This window comes from Anopheles ziemanni, chromosome 3 (assembly GCF_943734765.1).
Source record: "Anopheles ziemanni chromosome 3, idAnoZiCoDA_A2_x.2, whole genome shotgun sequence".
NCBI classification, from domain to species: domain Eukaryota; kingdom Metazoa; phylum Arthropoda; class Insecta; order Diptera; family Culicidae; genus Anopheles; species Anopheles ziemanni.
The window spans coordinates 11,267,501-11,294,117 of NC_080706.1; the positions used below are offsets into that span (position 1 = coordinate 11,267,501).

The 26,617-nt window shown below is 46.0% G+C and overlaps 6 protein-coding genes across 24 annotated transcripts in view; 3 read left to right on the forward strand and 3 right to left on the reverse strand.

The window, feature by feature from the left end:
* LOC131289804 (calcium-activated potassium channel slowpoke) overlaps positions 1-4,353 on the reverse strand; it is a 59,173-nt gene extending 54,820 nt beyond the window's left edge. For all 19 annotated transcript variants that reach the window (XM_058319133.1, XM_058319132.1, XM_058319119.1 and 16 more), the window contains exon 1: positions 4,030-4,353. In XM_058319133.1, the coding sequence (XP_058175116.1) occupies positions 4,030-4,353 (324 nt within the window). The remainder of the gene's footprint in view (positions 1-4,029) is intronic.
* Positions 4,354-8,864: 4,511 nt separating this feature from the next.
* LOC131287961 (transcription elongation factor 1 homolog) lies at positions 8,865-9,232 on the reverse strand. Its single transcript, XM_058317056.1, has one exon. The coding sequence runs from the start codon at positions 9,218-9,220 to the stop codon at positions 8,972-8,974; it is 249 nt and encodes an 82-aa protein (XP_058173039.1). The 5' UTR covers positions 9,221-9,232; the 3' UTR covers positions 8,865-8,971.
* Positions 9,233-10,568: 1,336 nt separating this feature from the next.
* Positions 10,569-11,062, forward strand: LOC131288192 (bolA-like protein DDB_G0274169). The gene is made up of 2 exons (XM_058317305.1): positions 10,569-10,808; positions 10,890-11,062. The coding sequence occupies exons 1-2, from the start codon at positions 10,626-10,628 to the stop codon at positions 11,037-11,039; spliced, it is 333 nt and encodes a 110-aa protein (XP_058173288.1). The 5' UTR covers positions 10,569-10,625; the 3' UTR covers positions 11,040-11,062.
* Positions 11,063-11,161: 99 nt separating this feature from the next.
* On the reverse strand, positions 11,162-13,684 carry LOC131286534 (set1/Ash2 histone methyltransferase complex subunit ASH2). The gene is made up of 5 exons (XM_058315497.1): positions 13,530-13,684; positions 12,969-13,456; positions 11,984-12,373; positions 11,380-11,918; positions 11,162-11,303 (listed from the first exon to the last, which is right to left on the reverse strand). The coding sequence occupies exons 1-5, from the start codon at positions 13,601-13,603 to the stop codon at positions 11,199-11,201; spliced, it is 1,596 nt and encodes a 531-aa protein (XP_058171480.1). The 5' UTR covers positions 13,604-13,684; the 3' UTR covers positions 11,162-11,198.
* Positions 13,685-14,174: 490 nt separating this feature from the next.
* Positions 14,175-15,709, forward strand: LOC131289113 (protoporphyrinogen oxidase). Its single transcript, XM_058318314.1, has one exon. It carries the CDS (start codon positions 14,201-14,203, stop codon positions 15,626-15,628), a length of 1,428 nt encoding a protein of 475 aa, XP_058174297.1. The 5' UTR covers positions 14,175-14,200; the 3' UTR covers positions 15,629-15,709.
* A 6,371-nt stretch (positions 15,710-22,080) lies between these two features.
* On the forward strand, positions 22,081-26,314 carry LOC131288117 (GATA zinc finger domain-containing protein 10). Its single transcript, XM_058317228.1, has 7 exons — positions 22,081-22,101; positions 23,515-23,741; positions 23,827-23,998; positions 24,079-24,276; positions 24,352-24,774; positions 24,942-25,982; positions 26,060-26,314. Exons 1-7 carry the CDS (start codon positions 22,081-22,083, stop codon positions 26,312-26,314), a joined length of 2,337 nt encoding a protein of 778 aa, XP_058173211.1.
* The last annotated feature ends 303 nt before the right edge of the window (positions 26,315-26,617 follow it).

Below are 26,617 nucleotides of genomic sequence, written 5' to 3' on the forward strand. Positions count from 1 at the left end.
TGCCAATTTCCTCACGTTGGTTTTATAGTTTGTTTTTCGTCTAGTTATGGTTCTCTTTTTGTGTCTATGTGCACCGTCCCGCGAACGAGTCCACTCGTCGTCACGCCTGGCGACACCTGTTGCCTAATGCCCGCTTGATGGACACTTCCGAAAAGGGCAAACAGTGCACGGTGCCGGCCCGAACGGCAAACTGGGCCTTCACGCAGCCATACGTGCGCGCACTTGTCCGCAAACGTGACGATCGTTCTCTTTCTCCTCGTTCATATATTAATCACACCGTGCTCTACTTGATTGTTTCGGTCTTCTCTCACCCCCTCTCCCTCCTCCCCATCATCCTTTCCCCTTTCTCTATTTCGAATCCACCAGCTCAGTGGCCTATAAATTCGGATAACCTCGGAACGATTCTATTTCGTTCCATCCATTCTTGCTACTAGGATCTAACTCTTGGCGAAGCGCACCTTCTGTTCAATTTGTTAGTTTTTTTTTGTATTGCAACCATCCAAGGCTGTTTGTGTGTGTGTGTGTGTATAATTATGTGTAGGGTAACTGTACCAATAGTGGTGCACTTAGTACTGTAAATACCAACTAGGTGTAATTTATGAGTGTTGAGAACACAATATTCTACATATTTGAATCAATTATGATCGAAACATGACTTTTCTTCCGAAAAACATCTATTTTCACCGTAAACCATACAAAATACACGAAAAAAAGCGTATATTTGTTCCTAGTGGGTTGCTCCTATTATGGTGGTATGGTTCCTATAGTTGTGGTATCGTGTTCCTATAGTGGTGGTAGTACGAAAAACTTGAATATATTTTGACTATAACTTATTTTTGAAGCATATTTCAAACAGAACGGTAAAATACTCCTTGACCAATGCGTTGTCATTGAAAAGACTATATTGTTTTACCGAAATATGTCCAATTTTAATTCATAAACAATGCTCTGAATATTGCAGCTAAAACTATAGTACAAGCTTTATAGCGTATCCTTCGCCCGCTTTCTTTTTTCTTTCCTCTGCTTCTTCTGCTGAGCCTTCTCTCCAGTTCCGCTTTGTTTATTTTGTAGCAACAGAATAAAATCACTAAATTTACCTGATTACATTGGCCAAAACCGGAATAAAACTAAAATATGCTTGTGAAAAAATCTATGGCTACTATAGGAACAACTTGGGTTTTTGTGCCTATAGTGGCACTATGGTAAAAACTATGAAAATATAATTAAATTAAGCTAAAATGCACTTATTTCGTGTAAATCAATTATATTGGAGTATGTTAGTAGTGAAATCATATGGTTTTAATGATTTTGTAGTGATTTATAGCCTTAAGGAAATCATGATATTCGTTATAGATTCTTAAGGAATGCAGCATGTTGGGACAACCTGTTTAAAAAATATGAATTTTGGAGCTTCTATATTACGGAATGGGATGGTTCATCTTTTGAACACTCCGCAGAAGATCAAAGAACATTTCATAGAAGAACAAATAACTCCATTGTATATATATCTGCGTAGAGCTAAGATATTATTCCACTACAACCACTATTGGTACTAGCTCCACTATGGGTGCACTTACCCTACCTAAACGGAAAATGACAACCGACAACCTTACGTGCACAAACGGGGGCTGCACCGTCAGTGCACTGGCAGCGAAAGTGCAGCCATGGTGCCATGGGCTTAAAAATAGACAACATTTTAACGGTGTAGGCTTCGATGGCCCTGCACACCAGCACCTACTACCAGACATGCCTACCATGCCGGCCGCCAAGCCTACCGATACCGCGTGGAGCAGCGGAGCGACAAAGCGTGACCTAAATAGGGCCACCCATTTGTTCGCCCACTGGCTTTCCTGTCTGGGACGCTTTAGATTTATTTTTCCGCTCCGCCGCGGCCACGGCAGGTGGGCGAGTATTTTACCACTTCGGTGCCCGGGTTTGCACGGCTTTAGCGAAAATATCGGCACACCTTGATTGGCCCCGGGTGTCGGTAGCGTGTGCGTGACTACATTTTATTCCGGCCATCGGATGGTGTCGGATCAGGAAAATTGTTTATTTCAAATGTTATGATGTTGCTCTTCCGCATCGTTCGGTGAGGATGTTTTAGCGGATGCCATCCAATAGACAAGCGTTTTTTCAAATAAATTCCTTTCCGAAAATAACTACCCTTCCTCGCTGAAAGGAAGAATGCACGTTTAGAAAATGGATGGACACGTTTTGGAAAAAAAAGTTAGAAAAACATTGCACAATACTGCTTTCATTTCTTAAGCCATCTCTTGAAAATTGTTTAATGAACGAGAAGCCAAGAACGCAAGTATTATTGTTCACTGAATAGCGAAAAGAGACTAACTATCCCTATTAATCTGAAAGAACAATGTACAGCCCACGTGGTGAACATGTGAAAAACATAGGAAACATAAGGCTCGAACCATCGTACCATTTATATTAAGGTTACGTAAATCGCGTACGCTTTGGGTGGTAGACGAAATTTTGGTGAGAAAAAAAACTCTCAATCGCCGTTAACCAAAACATGATCGGAACTATCTCGGCATTCCTAAATCAAGCGCCTTACCTGGCACCAGCTATGTAAAGGCGGAAAGAATCGACTTTTTCGCCTTCAATTCTCTCCTACTCTACCATTTTCGCAAAAAAAAAAATGGTGGCCGAAGGTACAGCGGAGCGGCAATTAGATGATGTTCAATAAATCAATCTCAAGCTTAATTAGATTTTTACGGCTGCCATCCCAGACCCCGAAATCCCCTTTGACGGTCCGTCGGGTTTCCCTCCACTGCAATTAGTTGGATGGTTTTTCGTACCTACCAAGCATCGGGTTTTCAATTATGATTTATGATTTAAAATTTGAACATATGGTTCGATTTCGCGACACGCTCGCTAGTAGCAGCCACACACGATATATTTATGCCGCGAACGTAATTGGTATAAATATAAATATGTTTATTAATATGAAATGGCTTCAGCCAGTGGCCATGCTTTCTTCCTTCCTACCCACCGGGATCGGGAAAAAGTAAACAGGAAAAATGCTTCATACCGACCGATGCATCGTCACAACGGGTGCTCGCACGGGGCGAAGCGAGCAAGTCATTCTAGTACGTTTATTATGCACAAAACCTCCATCAGCTCATTGTTATACTTAGAACGTGTAGCAAATTGTTCGCAACCCGTTATTGTCGAATAAAACATCTTCCGCCATGGTGGGAGGGAAGTAAAAATAAACCAACACTAGCCGCGGTGTGGCATTTAAGTTGTGTTTCGAAACGGGTGGATAATAATTGGTTGGACTGTGGTTACAATTAACCAAGAATGTGCAGCTGTAGTTGTTTGTTCAGACAATTTAGAACAAAACAAAGAAAAACAACATCTTCATGTCGATTGTGGGAATTACAAGTTATTCAGAAACATTATTTGGTTGAAAGGAATTAACGTACTTTACTTACGCGATCATATTTAAGCACAATGTTACAAGATATGGCTTATGGTTATTATTACTATATTGCAATAAAGCTAGCAGGTCTTAATTACTATAATGTTTAGTAATTTTTTATACATCCAACATTATCTAACCAACGAGGCGTGCATTAAATCTATACGTGCATAACCTAATGCAAATCTAACTTTTCTTGTAAAATATTCTGAAAATATCATAATATCTGTTTCTTTTTCGTTTTTTTTTTGTTAATCTCAAAGTTGACTATGCATTGACTTCTTTCCGGTTTACGTGTATAAACATTTCCTTACTTCAAATTATTCCCATACAATGGCTTAAGAGAACCGTTAAAAAGAAAACTGATAAAAATGTTTCGTAAATTAAAGTTAATATCTTAATACGATTATACGGCAAATGCGTTAATTTATTAATATATTTATATATGCGTTATTATATTTAGAAATGGCGTAATGTGAAGGAAGCAAACAAACTAATTATTTTAATCATGTTGCACAATCGACTTCTAGAAAATGCGTCAACAGAGATGCCTTCAACACTAAACAGGTGTCCCCAGCCTCAATACTCACCAATATTCGACCGGTAGTGGTCTGTCCCGAGATCAGTTCGCCAGCCCAGTCCTTCGCCTCGGTCATAAAGGTCCCCTCGAAGTCCTGCTTGCCCTGGCGGGAGGCCTTCTGTTCCTTCTGCTTCGGGTCGTTCGGTGCCAGCTCGGGCTCCTTCCGGCAGCACAGGAAGGCGAACGCGCGCCATAGCAGCACGGCGAGCAGCCCGGCCAGGAAGGTGAATATGCTGGACAGCAGAAAGCACCACCATTTTCGCTCCTTGAGGCAATCATCGGTCGGCGGAAGCTCGGTGGTCAGCACTGATTGCTCCTCGTCACAGCCCGACATCCCCTCGACCCCGGTGGTAAGCCTGCTGGGGGGGGATCGAGAACGCACACCGCTGCACACTGGTTGCTAACTTTCTAGCTGTAGTCATTGGACATGACGTCGTGCCGTGGGCTGGGAGCGGATCGCACGATGGCCGGGCAATCAAGGCGCAAGAAAACGGAAACGAAACTGGCTTTGCACAGAGGCACGCACGCACGGAGATAGGTGCAGCACACTAACGCACCAACGAAGGCGAAGCAAGCAACGATCGCACACAGCACCAATTACACGTTCGACTTTCTTTTTTTCCCTCTCTTTCTCTTTCTTGCTTTTTCTCACTCTCTCTCTCTCTCTCTCTTTCTCTCTCCCTGCGATCTTTAGGATGGAAACACTTGACGCACACACTTCCGGGCACACTTGACGCACTCTACCAGTGTTCGATGGTACCAAAACCACCACCACTACCACTCTCCCTGAACTAGGTCAGGACGACGCCAACCGACACGGTGTGAGTGTGTACGTGGCTCGCTCGAGGACCCAGGCAAGCTCATTAAGAAACTACACTCATCCTTTCCATCATCCTTCGAGACACGGGCACGTCACGGTTGAGGTCAGAAGTCCCAGTCGATCGAACAGCTTCGGTTCACTGTACGCCTTTTTCACGCCACTTCACGGATTCACGGCGAATAGTTTTCTTGGTTTTTCACCGCTCCCACCACGGCGGGCCAAGTTGCAAACTCGTTTCCGCACTGCTGCTCACTCTGCTGGTACGGATAGTTGTGGTTTTGGCTGGAAAAGAAATACAAACACGCGCACACACGGAACCGTTACTTGAGGAGGACAATGGAAGACGATATTTTCTGCCGCACCAATTTATTCAACGCGTTGCTTGACTGTCACAGTCTACTAAGATGTTAAAGTGTTCCACAACGGCATAGGTTAGTTACTCCGGGGAAACAACTCTCATCGCCTGCTACGCGTACCCAGTTTGGTACGAATCTGTCCGTTATATAATGCAAAGCCAAGAACGGAAGCTCACCGTCAGGTCGGACCGTGCCTGGCACCGACAAACGGAAGAATTAGAAGAAAGGAGCACTTCCGCTATGCTAGATAACGAGGCGGTCTTTGGCGAAAATGGAACGGGAGAGTCGGAGCGTAAATTCCAACCGGAGAGCGGAAGCGACTTGGACCGGAGAGATGAAGTGAAAGAGATCTCTGGTGTGCGATTATGTATCAAACGGTTGGGTCTTTGTACTTGCATGGGGCTTTCCAGCAGGGTTTACTGATACTTTGTGTTTTTCCGGCACCAATGTGCTGTCCATGGTTGAGTATCGTTTCGCAATTTATCGATTTGAGACTAACTTGGAAAATTGTGCCCCAACCTGCTGCGGGACACGACGCACTTCTTTCTTTTTGGGAAAAACAAGAATTTTGTCCCTACCTATCAAATAGATTGTGCCTAATACAACGAGTGTGTGCTTGTGTTTGCACATCCTTCTGTTTGTGCTTTTCTTCGAAATAAAAATTAAAAACTCTCCCAACGCCAAGGCTACCAATTACTGGCTTGTTCTTGATATTCTTAGTAGTTGCCAAATCCTACTTGGAGACTTAGAAACCTCTTAGAGACTTGAGAATATTTTTCTCCTCAAAGAAATTCAATTAGTTTTCTCAAACAATTTTGGCTTAGTAACTAGTAGTCACCGTTTTCTTGCTGCCTACAAACACTACGGCAAACGCTTTCCAAAAACGCATGCATACATACATACACAAACACTCTTAAACTTCTCTATCTCGGCATGTTACGGAGCAGGTTCTCTTCCACTCTCTTTTCCAGCTCTTCTCGCAGCATAACCCAACATCAAACTCCGGGAGCCGACCACCCAGTCTCCCGGGACTACGACACGTAGATATTTTTTCGTCCGTGTTTGATAAACTAAACGTTGTCACTGACTAGGATATACGATTGCCTACCACGGGCACAAGGTGAATGTGATAAGACACGTTCGCCGCTACTACACGAATATTGGGTGCACGAACGTACGAAACACGTTTCGTTGGTGAACTCCCGTTGTGCAAAGCTAAAATAACATACCCCCTGGAGCGGGTGACTCATATTGGAATTAATTGAAAACGAATAAGTGCCAAAGGTCAATAGGGGTCCACGAAAATTATCTGACGACAGACCAATTTTAACGGTATCACGTTGTGTCGTATTTTTTTATTTTTTTCAATTGAATCACCAACTCCTTCGGTTATTACAAGTTATACGCAACATAATAGGATGTGAAAGAAAAAACCCGTTTTCAATTCATTTCACATTGCTAAAGCCGCGATCTTTAGTCAGTAGGCGCTGAGAATCACGTCACACTCAAACTCACTTCAAACGGAATTTTCCATCTAGCACCGAATATCTTGGTTATTTAACTGCCCGTGCCGTTGCTAGTAACAGTGGCGTAGGGCACGGGTCGTAATATTGCGTCTTTCCTTTTTCTCCACTCTTGCTTTCGCTCTGCCCTCACATCTTTCGTTTTACTGGCCCTAAATCGACGTCGTATCGCGTTGGCTCGCTCTAGAATAGAGGCACGGAAAAACACAAACCGACCACCCCAGAGGGTTCGGAAAAAGTGATAAAACAGAGAATGACACTCGAACTCCCCGTATGCCTCCTCGGCGAGGCGGCGAGTTTTCTTGGCTGTCGCAGCCAGCTCGGGGCTCCAAGTCGCTCGATATGTTCGGCCGCGCACATCGCCCGATGGCCAGGCGCCTCCATCGCGACCTAGAGGGAGCATCATATCGCACCTACATTTCGCACGCTCTCCCTCCCCGGTATGCGGTCCATATTGGCGGATCTTTTCTCGCTCAGATCGGGAAAATTCTCTCCGGCACGGTGAGCCAGCGTGATCCAGTGTGCAGAGCGCTCCTGGGTTTTCCCCTCTCAACAGCTCGATTTATCTTCTTTTTTCCCATTTTCTATCTCCCGCTCCTTTATTCGCTTTCCTTGCTTTGCGACTCTTTCCGCGCTTATCTCACTCTCCCGTTACAATATTTCATATCACAACTTCAGGTTCTCTTTTTAACGATCTCTTTTCGTGCGAAGTGCTTTCATCCTGCTCCCCGCCTTCCGTTTCCACTCGTTCTCTTTTCACTAGGTCTCGAAATTGATCCTTCTTTTTTTCTGGGTGAAAACTTCCCCTTCAGGGAAAGGAAAAAAGACGGTCACTGCCGTTTTTCTTCTGGCCCATACGCAACATTTTTCACACTCTTTGCACTTAAATGGGAAATGTTGGAAATTTGAACGGGTGAAAAATCGGTTTGGCCAAGCAAAGGTCTCTTGCTGGGAGGAACTCACACATACTCACACACATACACACAAAGGTCACTTAGCACAGAATTTTCCGATTAACCTATCATATAATGTACGCCCGTTAACACGGAAAAATGTTTCACCATGGGATTCGCACCGCCACGAGGCCACGATCAATAAAAGGGAAAACCTTAATGCTGGCAGCATAATGAACTCCCTTTCCAGCTAGTAACGGTGATGGAAAAACGCATCGCAGAACCCGAGGGGATGGGGCGGAGGGACGGGTCCCCCAGTTCGATCGAACGAAACGGAGGAAAAACTGACTTTTCACTTCGAACGAAACGCTGCCCACGTGCAGCCCGTGACGCAAAGCAGCTGCACCGTAACCGGGGTCACTTTTTCACTGGGAAAACGCAGAAAAATCCTCCAGAAGGGGCCCAAAATTGAGGTCAAAAAATGTGACACATGCACGTACACACGGAGACACACCATTGCCCCAGTGCAGTGGGGAGCTCTACAGTCAGTCTTTTTTTTTCTGCAGTACCACCCGAAAGACCACCAGCCGAGCAAAACGTTACCTTCACGGGCGAGATCTAGCACAGTTCTGAAGGAAAATTCGTTCTCTCGCTCGCCGAAACCCCCGATCGAGCAGTGTTGGCGCGGCATGGTTTAGGAAAATCGTGAAAACGAGACTGCGTCGCACTACGGTTTCACGGTACTCCAGGCTGCGCACATGGCAGGGTTGGATATTCTACTTCACAGCCCGGTCGATTCGAGCAGAGGGAGTCTTGTAGATAGAAAGTTTTTTTTACATTTTAACGAACGGGAAATGTTACTGTAGGTAAGGGTAGCCGATGGTAAATTTAATTTAAATATAATAAGAATACATGACGCATTTAAAATCTTAGATTTGTGGTAGGAGAAATAGATTAAAAGGGAAATTCCAAACAATAGTACCCCAATAAACAATGAAACGTGTTCAGAATTGATAAGCAATAGTATGATTTTAGATAGCTTCGTATACCATGAAAGCCACAAGTGGACTAAACTAAAAAGTGGAGCAAACATTTTAAAAGTAAAATTGGAATTGACTGGTATACCGTATTAAAATCATTCCGACACTGGCAATCATGGTTGCACTCCAAACTAAAGCGCCACCCCGAAAGAATTTGTATGCTCGAGACGTTAATGGGTCCCATAGCGCATGAACTAGATCGTAATTTAGCGTTACACCTTAGGACAATGATTTATTTTCGTTAGATATAATAGAGAACTTATGCTTATCCTATACACACGCTTGCTAGCCACCAAACGCAGCTATATTTCGCGTCGCTCTTAGTTGGCAGTCTCACACGCGTCGACCCAATCATTGTAAACATCTACCGGTTCCGATAGGAAATTTATCTGCGTTTGATACTCTTCCATGCACACGCGGCACAATATTTTCGCTGAGTTTTTACTCTTGTCCATCTTCACCTCGCAGGATTTCTCGTGATTGCAGAACGGGCAGTTGAACTGCTGGTCGAGCGGCTCGATGTTCTTTCGTTTTGGCGGTGGCTTTCTTTTCGATTTCCGGCGACCCATGCTGTCCGTAAAGTTACCTAATATGGATAAAGTCGTGCAAATATTAGTTACTACCTAGAGGAACGCTGCTTTTATACTACATTTACATACCAACAGATTACTCTGCACCAAAATTTATCACAAAAAGTTCGGCAAAGTTTGTTTATTGTCCGACGCGGCCCGGGGTAACGCACAGAAATAGTGTTGGCAGAATCGGGATTCGGAAGATTCGAAGATTCGATCCCTAGACGGATTCCAAAGGTTCGAATCCCATCTGACAGATTCTAAAGATTTGATTCGATTAAGATACGAATCAGATTTGATTGGTTTGGGACTCGATTTTATTAGATTCTGACTTGATCCTAAACTGTTTGAATCGACTCACAATGATTTGAGTCAAATTAGTCACATAACTAGTCGATCTAGAGACAATGTAATTGATTCAAGTTTACTCAAACCGAAAGCTGGGTAGAATGTCCAATGGACATCTTCTTCTTCTTCGTGGCGTAACGACCTCTTGGTCATGCCTGCCCGTTAAGGGCTTACGAGACGTTCCCACGAGAAATTTTGGCGTTATTTTGGGGTAAAAGAATTCTCTTCACAACTGCCCGCTCTTCTTTTCAGAATTCTTTTACCTCTTCTTATGCAGCAGATTTCCTATGCAATCTAGGCGTAAACCGACTTCTGAAAAGAAGTGTAAAACAATTCTCTTTACCGGCCTGCTACACGAGCCGCAAACTCCAACCGCAAACTCAAAAACCGTATAAGTTTACGTCAAAATCTTTGCGGTTCGTGAAGCCGCGTTTTGCGGTACCAATGCTGTCGCCAGTCAATCCATGCGCAAAGTTTCTGACAGTCTATGCATGCGTCAGGCGACGTCGCGTTACGCGACTGTGCAGTCTGGAAAGCGTGTGACGGATTAGGGTTCGGATTCGGAGATCCGGATCTCAGAATGGATTTGAATCGAAAGATTCGAATCCCACAGGGGATTCAGTTTCTCCATCACTACACAGAATTGTATTTTGGAAGGCTTCTGATAATTGACAGTCAATTCAGCAAATAATTTATACCTGTTGGTTCATTACTTCTCGCAAATGTCATTCGTACAAAATAAAATGCTTGCATTGATTTGACCATCGTTAAACATCATAAACTTCCATTTAATATGTTAATTTTAAAATAAAAACAGAATTTCTGATTGTTTTTTGAGCTACGACTTATTTTCGCAGATATTTTATTAAAAAAAAAAAATCTTATAACAGCAGTCAGCAGTTTAATGCTGAACATATGACAGTTCTATTGTATCAATTAAAACAAACATTTACATTTCATAACAAACATGAACTCCATTCTGTTCGCTTGCCGAAGAATCCAAGTTTCGTCTACACCAAAACTTGTATATTCGCTTCTAGCAACAGCAAGAACGATGACGACCACTGTGGAAAACCCCATCGAGTGTGCTATTCGTAACGGGCTTACAAAAGAGCTAGCACCAGTGCATTTAGAGGTTGTAAATGAATCGTACATGCATAATGTACCGAAAGGGTCGGAAACGCACTTCAAAGTTTTAGTCGTTTCTCAACAATTTGATGGGCAGCCGCTGATTAAGGTGTGTTGGATGCATCTTAATAAAATTTCATTTATATTTTTATTCATACATCTCATTTTTGGTTATTTAATTTCTTTACAGCGACATAGAATGGTAAACGAGATTGTGAAAAACCACCTTGCGGGAGACTTTGTACATGCACTCTCCATCGTGGCGAAAACTCCACAGCAGTGGGATGAAGCATACAAGCTAGATCCTAGTCCAAACTGTAAGGGAGGATTTGGAAAATAAATTGATGATTCATGAGAACTTGTGAGCAGCATTATGGGATGGACACCGTTGATAGATATTTGTAAGTTTGTGTAGTTGCAGAGCAGACTAAACCAAAATTAAATTGTTTGACGTTAAAACTCTCTACTTGTAGCAATATTTTATTAATTATGGGAATTTTCAGATGCTGTAGGTATCTAAACGAAGTTTTCCGTCGTTTTCGGTGAAATACATCATATCCGCCATGGTCTGCTCACAGATCATGTCCTCCACTCGATCGTGTATCTGCGTTGTTGGAAAGATATGGAGGTCAAATTAATATACGAAAAGCAAACACTATTAACAATTCGTCTGTACTTACCCCTTGAGCATTGAATTCCTTCAAGATGTCCGGATGCTTGAAGTTCGGTCCAAAGTTTACGCTGACCGTTGCATTCTTGTGCAATGATATCGCCGGGTAATAGGCGCCTCTATACAGATCGACGAACGCTTCGCCCTGGCAAACGCCGTTCTTGAAAAAGTGCACCTTACTGCCCGGTTGCACTTTCAAAGACTTTAGCGTCTCGTTCACCCGATCCTTGTCCTCGTAGTACAGATGGCTTTTGAACTTCACCAACGGGCGATCCTTGAAGGTGGTGGGCGCATTGCACGCCTGATTGGCGTGTGGTAATGTGATGAGGAAACCCAACGTATCACCTTCTCCAAACCCATCACTGTAGTGCTTTCCGTGGGACTCATGGAATTTGGTGCCCTTACGCGAACGCCACGAGTAGCCAAACTTATCGTACCCTAAGGGTGCCTGCAGATTAGCATACTCCTGCCCCCAGCCCAGCCGGCACGCAGAACCGTCGGGCATGTCCTCAACCGTAGCCTCCCAGTACCAGCAACCTTTAGTCACGTCTGCAAGTGACAATACAATTACATTCAGTCACAGATGGGGGTGTTAGTTAACGATAAATTCTTACAATGGGAGGCCCGAGCCATGCAGTATCCTTTTTCACCAGTTACTGACAATCGATCCTCGGATACCTTTAACTGAGGAGCACGGTCGTGAAGCGCAATAAGCACGGCATTGGGCGAAAGCACTCGATATAACCAGCCCGGAATCGGCTTACCGGCCCAGTCAGCGCTTTCATCAAACTCTTGACGAAACGGAGCATGTGGATCCGGCTCTGCCAATATATATCGGTACCCATCTTTGTTGAATGGATGCTCCAGTGGATACCCATGCGCCGGCAGTTTTACCATCGCTCCCACATCGGCGCCGAGTCGACTCTTCTTGCCCGGTGCTCCACCTTGCTCATTATTGGGCAGTTTACGTTTCGGCTGCCGGCTTTTTGAGAAATTTTGAGTTGCTTGAAATAGAAATGTAACATGTTAGAAACGACTGCATTTATTCACATTGCGGGGTGGGTAAACAAAACTTAAAAGGTGCATTTACTTTCATCCATGGGGAAACCAGGAAACAATTAATGCAAATACTCTTTGAGAGTAAACAAAACCACTTATTTGAATAACTGCAGGCACAATTGGAAATGAAAACAATATTAATACCAACTAAACAACAAATCTTTCACATTTTGCTAGTTTTTCACATCGAACTGCGTAGTTAGATGGCTCCTCCTAAAATGCTTTTATTTTGTGTTGGTTTGCACAAGGTGGTTATAAACTCATTAGGTGACATTGTCGAGTTTTTTTTTTGTCATGGCGTCTATGTGTTTTGACAGCACAGAAATACGTAAACTTTCGAAACAAGTAAACATTTGGCAATTTTAAACTCATACCACTTCCTTTGCAGGATTCCGATGGCTTTCACTTTGCTCCGTTACGATATCTAGCTGTAGCTCGCGATTATCACACACTATCGGCAGCCTTATTTCCGTGCCGATACAACAACCAACCATACACCATGAAACCGAGAACGGTTATAATACAGTTTAAAATGCTTACCCAGTGTGGTGGACTCATCATAAGCTGGTTTGATCTGCATCAGGTCACTATTCGCTAGCCCATAAGTTTGGCCATGTTCGTTACTTTCCTCGTACGAAAACAGCGTGTTGATGTCCTTTATGAGAGATCTCTGAACATTCCCATACCAGGATTGGGTAGACCGGCGGCCCATGGTGGTCATTGCTTCCCAGTAGTGATCCATGTACGGTATGATGTCCTTGTCCTTGCTAAACATTGTGCGCATCCTGCCCTCCTTGGCGGCAGTTTGCTGCAAATTTGCTATGGCGGTAATGCACATCTGCGGTATCGAAGCTTGCATTTTTCGAAAACTTTCCAATCCCGTCATGGAGCAGTTTTTGCACACAAAAACATAGTTCATCATGAATGGCACCAAACGGCCAAGCTGAAAGCCGATGCAGGATTCATGAAACCACCGATTACAGGTGGCACAAAGCAGTTCGACGATGTTGAGATTTCTTTCCTTTCCACTAAAAAGACACATATTACATCAATGATAAACGAACTGCGCAACCATGGCATTATGTTTGCCCCGCTACTTACCAGTAACAGTTACCATATTTGTCGTCTCCGGGAGGCGATTTTTTTATATCTGGCTTCACTTCACCGGTGTCCATTGTGTCGAGAATGCTAAGAATTACCGTTTGTTTCTTTGTCTTCTAACAAATAAAGCTTCGCCAAACTGTTTCCTAACACATTTGATGCCTTTCGCGACCGATTTCATTCAAGAAATTTGATTTTTACGTGTCGGATGTGTAGAACCGCGCTTTAAAATGCGGCGCTTGGTGTTTACACGAAATGAATACAAGCGTTCGGGTCGTTCATTTTACAAGTGACAGATAAACGATAAGTTGACCAAGGTTGATAAACATTTGAAAAACTATTTGAAAATCAATTGATAAAAAATGGAAACTACTCAAAATAGTAATAAAAATACGGGTTTTTTTTTTGTACAACCACATTCCAATAATATTAAAAAAGAAAAATTTGCAAAGATATCTTTAACTAACTAATATTAGTTGATTTTTCTATAACTGGAATACAACGAGCTTAGTAGATAACCTGGAGGTTGTAGGAACCAAAATAGTCGGTAAACGTCATCGGTCGCATCAAAATATTTACGAAATACCTATTGATATGCCGGTCATTTGGTAATATTGTGCAAGGAATGTAGACGTGCCCGTTCGATTAACTAGTGCTAAAACAACCACACCATGACTGCAATTCTTGGTGCTGGCATCAGCGGACTGGCGGCTGGCCATTATTTGCTCAGAAAAACGCCAACACTGCCTCTCTCCATCTACGAGGCGACAGATCGCGTTGGCGGTTGGATACGATCGGACCGGTACCTGGATCATGGATATGTGTTCGAGGCTGGACCTCGCACAATACGCCCGAAAGGGCCGGCAGCAAACAACACGCTCGAACTGATAGAGGACCTCGGGTTGGCTGATCAGGTGTACTCAATCAGCTCCAGTCATACGGCGGCTCGAAACCGCATGATATACGCCAAGGGCAAGCTGAACCTGTTACCCTCATCGCTGGGAGGCCTGTTGAAAACCGTTCCTCCCTTCACGAAACCACTCTACTTTGCTGCCTTTCGAGATCTGCTTGCCGGACCCTCGAAGACCCCGCTTAAAGACGAATCAATGTACTCCTTCGTTGAGCGACGGTTCGGCAAGGAGATAGCCGATTATGCCGTCAGCGCGATGCTGTGTGGTATTTGTGCCGGTGATGCAAAGGAGATAAGCGTGAAGTTTCTGATGAAAGAACTCTTCGAGCGAGAGCAACGCCACGGTGGCGTGATCAAAGGGCTCCTGAAAGAAGCATTTCAGAACCGGAACAAATCCGCTAAGCAGGAACCGATACCGGTTGGAAAACTTGCGGCGCAAGCAAAGGCAGAAAACTGGAGCATCTACTCGATACGCGGTGGGCTGCAGGCGCTTCCGGAAACCTTGGCTAGTGATCTGTCCGCAAAGGGCGTGTCGATCGTAACGGAAACGAAATTTGAGGAATTAACGTTCGATCGCGATCGTATCATGTTACGTGTGGACGGAAAAGAGCAAGAGCTGAGTCGCGTCGTTAGTAGCATTCCCGCCTACAAGCTGGCCACGCATGTCCAAAAGCAGCATCCCCAGTTGGCGACGTCTCTGGCAAGCATTCCGTTCGTTGATGTGTGCGTCATCAATCTGCAGTATCGGCGAGGAGATTTGCTCAAGCAAGATGGCTTCGGATTGCTGGTGCCACCGATCGAAAACCTACCAATATTGGGTGTGATTTTCGATAGCTGCTGCTTCGACATGGAGGAAAACACGGTGCTGACGGTTATGATGGGTGGCGCGTGGTTCGAGAAGTGGTTTGGTAAGAATCCTTCCGAAGACCATCTGCTCCACATTGCGCTGGAGCATGTTAAGAAGATTCTGCACATCGAGCAGCCCCCCGATACGTACAAAGTGAATTTGCTGCGCAAATGCATTCCACAGTACACCGTTGGCCATCAAGAGCGGGTGAAAGCGATACGGGACTATATCGCACACCATCGACTGCCGGTCGCGCTTTGCGGCGCTTCATACGACGGTGTTGGAGTAAATGATGTGATCCTATCCGCCAGAAGGTGTGTTGAAAATATGGAACTCGATTGAAATCGGACAACTGTAGGTTATCGGCTAAAATGTTCAGTCACCTGGTGAAAGTAACTCAAATAAATATCATGTGTGTGCAATCCTTCCTTAAAAATCCTGTAGAAATGTGAAAATTTTAATATTAGTTTCTTCTAAGCATTTCGAGAAGACCTTATAGAGGTTTTCTATATTTATTGAGATGACTTATCGTTGAACGCACTTAGTGAACCAGTCGGAATGCTGAATCAGTGAACTCCTTTTTCTGAGGTAAGTTGGGCCTACTATAATTTTTAAAATAACCAAGCCTACTGTGTACAGTACAGCTGATGTTATAAAGAATGTTAAAACACCATCTAAATTAGACGCTTAAAATTAATTTATATTTACATATTATTACTTTCTTCCCGTTACTTGCTGTGCACAGCAAATTATTGATTTTGATATAACTATCACCAACCAAAGCTATCCGAAACCTGTTGGGTACAATTAGAAAATAAATCCCCCAGTGTCATTCCGCGCCATTTCGCATGCGAAGGTAAGGAAAGTAAAAGCAATTTTTCATTTCCTCGGCATTGACACACCATACTGTACCGGGACGGGCAGACGGCCTTCCGTCCACACTACAGAACTGGTCCACCGTCGACCGGAACAATCGGTCCAATCGCGTACGCTACGGTAGAAAGTAACGTACGGCCAGCTACATACGACGGGGACAATTTGGACATGGGTAGAAAATCGCTCCCCCAACCGTTTTATGATGAACGACGTGACGAATGGTCCGACACTCGAGTGCGGTGGCCATTAATGTGCGCTCTCGAAGATACCAGGCCTTGATGGCCCACCAGAAGCCCAGAAGGGAAATCGTGCAATGTTCGGGGTTGTGCTAAACCGCCCAGGAGAGGAGCTGGCCGCAAGAGGCGCGCATCGAAAGGGAAAAGTAAGTGAAATGTGACATAGGTACGTGAGTGAATTTAATCACGCGCTCTTGACACCGCACCGTCAGCTGAGCGGCGGTCGGTGGCTTAAGTAGGGCTACTAACGGAAATGAAGACCGCCAGCGTTTGGTTTGCCACCGTTTTTCGCCACGGGCGAATAATGTGCCCCGCGGATGGACGACGGTGACAATTGGCTTCGGTTCGGTCGCCTTCAAGTTGATATGCGCCACACAGACGTACTTGGAAGACGTGCGCGTTCATACTGATGTTTTCCCATTTCCTAACAACCCTCCCTTCTTTCTTCGGATGGAATGTCCCTAAGAGACCTTCCAACTGCCACAAAGTGTTTTCATCTCTCTAGCATATCGTATCTTACCGTATTTCGTAATATTTTACCAAGCTGGCGCATTGCAATGACAAGCGCGCCGCAGGTTGACGCGCTGCGGATGGATGGATTTGAAAAGCTTATCCACGCCGTAACACTTGGTTCAGTGTACAGCATTCCACTTTCGACTGGAACCAATCAATCAGTAAGGCGGTGTTTATCGATATCGATTGATCACTCGATCCTGATCTCTCGCCCTCTCTAACATAAGCCCATCTCCAAGGAGGTCCATTGACGCCCCCGGTTGATGAGTGTTTGCCACCACGGTTTTTTATTGTTTTATTTTTTGCGATCGGTCTTCAAAAACAACCACCCGAAACAGTGCTGTGAGATTATGGGCAACATCTGCTTGCTTATGCACCCGCTGCAGAAAGCGCGCACGTGTTAACCAACGCAACCGCCGTTGTCGGTCGAATTGGTACAAGAAAAAGCAAAAGTGTGTATATTATTTTGCTGGCGGTGTTGCAAAAACACCGCACGTACCCGACTGCGGTAACAGGAGCATCGAAAGTGAAAACCGATTTACATATGTTAGCTCAATGGACGGCGCAGGGTAGATAAACTGTATGGTGATCCGTCTGGGGAGACGCATCTTGGAAGGGAAACATTCACCATCCATCCTTAGATGTGCAAATTGTCTGCATCAATTATACAAGACGAAATTGAAAAATAAATCATCAACGGAGCTTACAGGGCAGTATAGCTTTCGTGGCTACCGGGTGAAAATGTAAAAACAACGAAATTGATAGTTGAATCCTTTTTGATCGATTCTAATGGGGAAGATTTTTCCAATGTATGACTTACAGCCTCTGTAAACCACCAGAACTTACCAGGAGTCCTTTTCTGGTTTATCGAAAAATATGTTACTTTTGAGAAGGAAAAGTTTAGGCACCGAGAATCAAGAAAACTTTACGTTTTCGATTTATTGTTAGTGGATCTTTCATTTTCAAAACTCATGGAATAATTTCTTTTTTTCATTTGCAACGCTTACCTGCTTGGAAAATTTTACACGATTTCCAAAGCATTTAGAGACATACCTAAATGAAAAGAAATTTACGTTGTGCAGAAACAAGAGCAGTGGAAGTGGACAAAAAATCCACAGAAACCCACAAACCAATTACCCACCGAGCCCAGCGTCAATCAATAACAACCAGCTTTAATGGACCGTGTGATACTCGACCGAACCGTCGAGCTGGCTGACTAACACCGTCCACTCGGCTAGCATTGCTGATCGGTCCAATCGGCGCAGGGCCGACCGGAGCGATCACCATCATCTCCGTCGACACCAACAATTATCATTCGCTGGACTGCGGCCACCCGCCAGGGGAAAAGTCTCACCACAAATTTCCCTTACGATCCACCCACAGCCGCGTCGGATGGAGAAGAAAAGAAACGGCCACTTTGGAAGATTTGGTCCCCCCCAGGTGGAGGGGGACGCAAGTGGTTCGGTGCTGTGCTGTTTGTTTTCCGCTACGCTTTGTGACCACTTCCCCCGCTACGCCAACCCGTCGGGACCTTTGCGTGCGTCATCCCCATGTGAATGCATGCACTCGACTGCACACGAACGAACATGTGCTCCCCATCGGACGGCAAAAGAAAGTATGCACCGCACGCCACCGCCCACCGGATTGTGGGTGGGTACCCTTGCCCCCAACCTCACCTCGCCCTCACCAACAGGCCCTTTTAACCGTCGTCTACAGGTTGTGCTGTTTGCATATCGCCCTGTTCGATCGGTTCGATCCGATCGACGGATTGTTCGAAGTCGATTGTTCGCTTTCGATCGGATCGGCACAGTCCGCGACACTGTTGCTCCCTGGACCACGGCTAAAAAGGGCCTTCGGAGGTTCGTCCCCTCTTCCTCCGCCCCAACCCTTCACCCGCGAAAAGGGCGTAGGGCGGAAAACGGATCTGGACGCCAAACCAGCGCCCGGTAACCCTATACAACACTAGACCGTTGCATTCCCGCGGGCTCCTCTCGGAAATCGAAAGTCATTGATTAATGGCATCAAACAAAACCAACGGCGGGCGAGTAGTGAAGAGATGAAAGGAAAGGAAAAAAATTAAATTAAACCAAACCCCACACGGAACTGGCGCAGGGCGCAGAAAAGGGTTTCGCGAAAAGAAAATTGCCTCACCCATCGCGCCCGGCACCCGGAGGGACGTAACCCTTGCCTACAACTGGACGGTCCGGCGGTCCGGAGCGGTTTCCCGGACTCGATTTGATTAGCGGCACCCAGCAACACAACATTCCGCCGGAGCGGCTTTCCGCGGCATTCCGGATGCGGCGGCAGGTTTAATGGTGGTTCGGTGCTTTTTTCCCATTCCCACACGGAGCATAAGCGCACATACACACACACATGCACACGCACCTCCTTCACTTCTGCACCAAAGGGTGCTCAATTAACGGAAAATAGATCCGTAACGAGCGGCCGCCGGACGCTTGTTACCAAGTCGTGTTCTAGCGCGGTGTGGCCAGCTTCCACGATGAGTTTTTCATTCGGCACAATGACTCATCTGTTGGGGTGAACAGCACACCGGCCTGTGGGTTTAAAACATGCTCGGGAGGATTTCTTTATAAACCAATTTTCTTTGATTAGCGCCTATTAATCACTTCAGTAAAAGTGAAGTTCAACGTTGGGAGTCAAAGCAAAATTGCTTATAAAAAGAAATGATAACAAATAAAAGTCTCAAGTTGACCATAATGTTGTCGTTTATACGCAGATTTGAAGCAAATAGGAAACCATGTAAAATAAGCAATAAAAAATCAACATAAAGCGATTGCCCTTTTACTTGTATTCCATCAATTTCCAACAAAACAAGGCTTGAGAAATAATAGAACGCAAGAAAAAAAAATCTTTATGGTGGTCAAGATAACCTACCTAAACTTGAACTAAGAAGACTGCTTTCCAAGAATGTGAGGTTTTCTGATCTCTCTACTTTTGGCGATGCTTTCGAAGCTTAAAAATTCGCTCACTGGTTCCCAGTTTTTGATAGATCTGGTTCAATACCATCAATGTTGATTAAAATTTGTATTGAATAACAAGAATCTCATTGGAAATACAGCTGGTGCAGCTTATTGCTATAAAAAATCTAAACCAATTTACGGTACATAGTATGTTTAAATAATAACCAAAGAACAAGCAATTAAGCATCCTATAGCATATATTTTTTATTCATATCTATCCATGACAGACTACCCCAATGTTTAGAAATATCCTGTATCCTTTCGGCGACTAATAAGATTTTAAATAAAAAACTTCACTCTCCTCCAACTTGTCTCAGAGGAAAAGAAAGAAGTAACAATTATACATCAAACTGAACAGCTTGACTTGTCAACAAAGTTGACAAGATTTTAAAAGTTTCTTTAGTTTGAAATCGGTATTTATTCTTTAAATACACACAGGTATGCTTCAGCTTCAATTGCTTTTATGATTCTATTTGCAAGGTGTCTACTGGAACGTCTTTCTAAACGTCCGTTCAACAGCGTCTTTAATAGCAAGCCGTAATTGTTCCAGTTTGCTTCTTGCAGCAAAAAGTGCATGGCAAAAACAACCCCATGCACTCAAGACGGTGCATAGTAAGAAAGGAAGAAGCCCGGTACAGTTAGAACCCGTCCGGCCACCGTTCACCGACACCGATCTGGTGCCCGTCATGTATCGAAGCCATTTCTACGTCACGAGCATCCAGCAACCAGCCCCAGATCCGGCGACAGATGGTCCTACTTGCCAGATTGGAACTGGTTTGCGTTGAAGAGAGCGGTACACGACGGTAATTTGTACGCGTTCGCAGCTTTTTCTGCCCGATAGGCGTCATGCCATCTCGTTACGAGGCTTACATCGCTGACCTTCTGCCTGCAGGAGACCTTCCCCAAGGGTAACAGTTGGGCCAATGTCAGGGTCGTTTGCAGAAAGGGTTTCGTTGCGTACGAGCCTTGGCCGTGCGTGCCATGAAGTGTTCGGGCTGTGGACGACCAGGTACTCGTACCTATGCTTTCTAAGGCTCCATTTCGCACATGTGACATGTGTTTTTCCTGACTCTGACTGCTGGTTTTGGAGCCCGAGATTAAAGTTGTGTATTTTGTACAATTTAGCCTTTTCAGTTTCTCTCATTTGGCACAAACCACCGGTGACGACTACGGCAGGACCGGATAATTGCGTTTTTTTTTTGTACCTTTCCCTCCAAGCCACCACCTCATTTCGTGCGATTTCTACTACACCTCAAGTTATGGACCGCACCAAAGCTCCGGCCCGATCTGGAGAGCAGGCAAGCATCCGAGGCATTCCAAAAACCGATCCATGAAATATCGTACACCAGCTCTCATCGTGGCCCCCTCTGCCTGGACGGGACGGAGGGACGATTGTCCGTTGTCTTTAACTCCCCCCGACCCTTTCTTTAACGGCCACCGCCACTCGAGTAGCTAAATCTGGCGAAAAGAAAACACAACACAACACAACCCGTAACCGACACGACGAGGGTGGCATCGTCGGCGGCGTGATGGTGGCGGTCGGTTTTCACTTGCGGGCGAACACACTCCGAACAGGTTGTCTGGTTGGGTTTGCCCGGTTTCGCGCAGTCACCATCCGCACGCCAAGGAACGCGGTTGCGCCGACCAGACCCATCGAGAGGCGCGAGCGCGCGCGACAACGAGATTTTCTAAACCTCAAACGACGGCCAAGCTGCCCGCGCTCCGGATCTGAACCGGATGCACCGAACGGAACAGGCTGCCCAAAAGCAAATGCAACCGGGGGCCCAACGAACGACGACAAGTGTGCCAACTTTAACCGGATCGTGCCGCCAGACCGCAGGATCGTACGGGAAGAAGTTTCGTGTACATCAAGAAGGATTTCTCATTCGGGTGGCTTCCGTCGGCAGCACTTTTAAGCAGCCGGATCCACGAGGTCCTAGAACCTAGTGCCGCCTATGCGCGTGTGTGTGTGTGTGTGTGTGTGTGTGAATAGAAACGTATCCTAAACATTAAACTGTATCCTAAACACTTTAATCAGTTCGGTGAGCACGTGAGTGAAGTTTCAAATCGTTGCACGATCGGCGGTGGTAACGGTCGGCGAGCAGGCAATTGCAGCCAGTGCAGATCCCGAAATCAGTGTTGTGTTTGCCAGTGCAGTGCACATACCTGAAGGAAAACGCAGGAGAAAATGGCCATTCAGATGGAACAAGTGAGTGTGCGGCTATGCTAATGAGTTTTGGGCGCGTAGTCACTTTCGCAGTCGGCGTAGATGTTGATCGGCATTTCGCAACGGTGCTTGATGGAACCGGATACATGCAGTTCGTACAGTTTTGGAGACGGCATTATGCAGCAGTTTCAAGTAGCTGCAGATATTTTCAGTGACTTTTCGAAGCGAAACGTTATCAAAAAGGCCACGAACAACCTGCTTTAAAATGAAAAAAATATTCTTCCTATAATGTCTTAGAGTGCAAAGACTCAGTACAAGCATGATTGTGAGGTTAAATGTTTTAATAAATAAACAAAAAAAATGCGAACACTGCATGCATGGACAGCAATCCTCATTTGGGTTGCTGGCCAGAAATTACAAGCAAAAAAATTTGAACGGCCTGCAAAGATCATCAACGATCGTTCTGGAAGGAGAGCAACAGAAAACCAAGCGTTTATGCATTGCTCTAATGAGCGGATTGCGGATTTAAAAATGATTTAATTTTTCCCCCAAAACTTTTACTCAACAATGCTGTTTCTATGTACTTTTGAACAAAGTGTGCCTTGAAAGGTCTCCCTATCCTTTCCTCATGGCCTCACTCGACATTTAACTGATTCCAAATCATGCTACGGCAGTGTTTTCCTTAACGACTTTCTTATATTTTTGGGTTCTTCTACGAAGACAACCATTTCGGACGCACTTGTGCTTAACGGTCGTAATAATTTTTAAAATTTTATTTATTTCATTTGAACAGATACCATATACAGGACTGTGTATATTTTTTTCAAGTTTAAGTTTTGGTAGAGTAAATACGTAATATGTTCCAATAAAATCTTCTAATATTTGTGCGTATACATTTTACAAAAAGTACATACTGGAAAATTCGCCAGTGTGGAACTGATATATTCTTGCCTGCCGTAGCAGTCAGCTTTCATACATCATTCAAAATAATTTTCAATTAAGTAACATTTTCATTTGAAGTAAATGCTGTCGGATCTGTGCCTATTTAAGAGTCGCTAATTAGAAATGTGAATTTGGAAATCACATCATGCACTGGGCATCGCCAAGAAACGATTGATACTAGAGGAGGAGAAAACAGTGATTTCTGAAGGTCGTGAACTGGACTTATAAACTTATAAAACTCTATTATCGGACTCCCCGTGTGAAGCTAGACATAAAATTTAATTTCTTGTCCAATAAAGACATTTGGTTGAGTTTGCTTTGTGAAATAACGCAGATTTTTCTTTTGCGTAAGTTTGCGTAAGTTTTGTAAACATGGCAACGACCGTATTTTTAATGTAGTTCAAATAAAAAAACCATGTTGTGCAATGTGTTCGAAAGTCATAGAAGCATTCGTGCCATCGAAGTAGGCATTAATGAATTCCGTTTCGTTTATGTCCATCGTCTGTTTTGCAGGTTCTTTTCCTGCTGGTGTCGCTGTGCGCGGTCCTCTCTGCTGGCGATCACACACCTCCCTTCAAACCACTGCTCCCCTCCGGCTATGGCAAGTCTTCCCCGCTGATGGGATTCCCGAGCTTCGTGCCCAAGCACGGTAGCGGACCGAAACCGTACATGACGCAGTTCCGCGCCGGAACGCGGCTCTCTCCAGTAGCAATCCGGCCAGCTCCATCAATGATTATGAGGTAGGGTGTGTTTGCTCTTGGTTGTAAATACTTCGGCTCCCTTAACCCCCGGTGTTCTTTTTTCCGCCTTCCTTCTCCGTGGCAGTTTGAAAAGACCCATCAAATCCATTCTAAGCCACCCTTCGCTTATGAAGCAACCGCTGCTGAAGCGTCACCCGCCGCTGTCCTTCGCGGCCGCCAGCATCAAGCACCACAAGTTCCAGAGTTCTCTGGCCGGACCGAGTACGGGCGACATTGTGTTCGAGAAGCTAAAGCCGGTACGGAACGTGCTGCATTTTGAATGTTTAGCAATCATCGGTAGGGTGCTTATGTTGTTTTGTTCTGTCTCATTCGGTAGATAACCACCAAGGTCACGTCGCACAAGGATGGCGCTATTCATACGATCCCTGCGCCCAACCTGGGCCTCACGAAGCCACCGAGTGGCCCGAACCAGATCCGTGTGTCGTCGTACGAGGACAGCAACAAGCTGGAGATCGAAGTGAAGACCACCAAGCCGACGCTGACTCCCAAACCGGCCTTCCTGTACTCGCCAACGGTAACGAGCGATCGAGTGCCTCCGCACCGACAACCCTTGTATGGCGATCTGGCGTCACTGATCTCTTCTTTGCAGCCCGCTCCGGTCGTGGTGCCGTACAACCATCAGCACCATCACCACATCATCGGTAACCCGCACCAGCAGTACCAGGTGACCGAGGAGCACTCGAACGACGTGACGATCGGCGATCTGTACTCGGGCAAGAAGACGTACTTTGCACCGGATCCCGATCCGTCGCTGCCAAGCAAAACGCTCGTGCCAACATCCGACCCGCTGAGCATACCGAGCAATGGCAAGTTTGGACCGGCCGGCGTGCTCCTCCAAGCACCCGTCCCACCGCACTATCCGGGCCTGCAGCCGCAGACGAGTGCCTCAGCCGTCATTCAGTACGTCAACGCGGTACCGCAGGCGAGCTACGCCATCCCGCTCGCCACCCAGCCGCAGCTGCAGCAGCACATCCTCCAGCAGACGGCCATGCTGCAGGAGATGCCCGTTTCGGTTAGTGTCGTCCCGCCGACCGGTGGCCAAGCGTCCGACGAGCCGCAATCCCATCCTTCCCACCATCGTCATCACTAATGCCACATACACACACATACACACATACATAACCATGATGGTACTAATCCGACTACCCTTTGCCTTTCCCTCGGTATTTATAATTCCAGCTCTACAATCCCACCTATCTCGTCACCCAGTCCAACAACCTTTTCAACACCCACCAACAGCAGGCGGCGGTGAATCTCTTCAAGCCGGACACCAACTTCCTCGGCACGGTTCAAGGCCAGCAGCAGCACCACAGTCCGGTGCACGCCCAGGCGCAAACGCAAACACCCGCCCCGGCGACCGTGCTGTTCAACTCGTACAACGCGTACAATAAGCACGGTGAAACGGCGGCCAGTACGGGCCAGATCCTTACCGCCACCCAGGACCAGCTGCACGAGCTGCAGTCGGTGGTGAACCAGATCCAGCTGAACGATATGCACAACCAGCACCAGTCGTCCGATATGCCGACGTACGCGCAGCTCGTTGGCCACGAGCAGCCGGCCGTCCATCAGCAGCAGCTACCGCAGCTCAACCAGCTCGAGCAGCAGCTGCAGCAGCAGCTAATCCAGCAGCATCACTCCCAGCAGCAGCAGGACCCTCAGCGCCAGATGACCGACGCGGAAATCGCCAACCTGCTCAATTACGGTATGATCAACCTGCATAACAATCTGCCCCCGAGCGACTACTACCACTACCAGGTGGACCAACCGACGGCGGTGCAGCAGCCGGGCGGCGCGCCACACTCCTTCTACGAGCTGTCCGAGCGCCAGAAGGAGAACGATCGCATACTGGCGCAAGCGCAGCAGGAGCTTTACCACCAACAGGCCCAACAGCAGCAGTACCAGCAGACCCAGCAGCATCAGTACCAGCAGCAGATGCACCACCAACAGGAGCAGCACAACCAGCAAGGCCAGCAGCAGTTCCAGCAGCAAACGGGCAGTAATAACGCCGACTACCTGCAGGCGTACCAGGAGCACCAGCTGGCCGTTTCCAACATCCTTGGGTTGCAGGAGAACCCAAGCGCTAGCAACACCGGTGGCTCGCAGCAACAGCAGCAGCAGCAGTACCACCATGCGCAGGTCGGCAGCACGGTAGAGCCGCAGGTGACCCAGAGTCCGCTGCGAATATACGTCCCGGACGGCGAGCACGAGTATTCTAACAACGTAAGAACATCCCTGGCCAACGTTTCGAGACGCTGCGTACCTTCGCTAACCTGCTCTCTCTCTCCCTTCCACAACAGGTGAACGCTCAGAAACGGATGGATGAGATCGATTTCGAATACGCAGACTCGGAGGGCACCGAGCAGGCGGATGGCGGACACAACACGGCCACAAATGCGCACGCACGTTCCGACGATCCGTCGGCAACGATGGCGACGCTCGAGGAGCACACTACCGACGCATACTACGACGACCGGGCCGATGCTGCTGATGGTGAATCGCACGATGATGATAAATACTACAGCAAAAATCTAAGTAACCATCGGCTGGAATAGGCTGCCGTTCGATATTCCTCCTCTGCCAGTAGGGAGTTGTTAGGGTTAATGTGGTTGTGTTGTAGTAGGAAAATAATAACCGGGTCGTGATTTGTTCAGAACGGTTGGGCCGAACATCGTGGAAAGAAGAAGCTAGGATTTAGTATATAACGAGCTTTTACTCGTTTAGTATAAGACGGAGAAGACGCATTATTTATTTCATTGAATACCGAGAGTAGAATAAAACTTCCATCCAATATAACTGATGTTTCCTGTTCCATTTTTGTGTCAGTTTCCTATTCCATATTAAAAATAGGCTCGTTA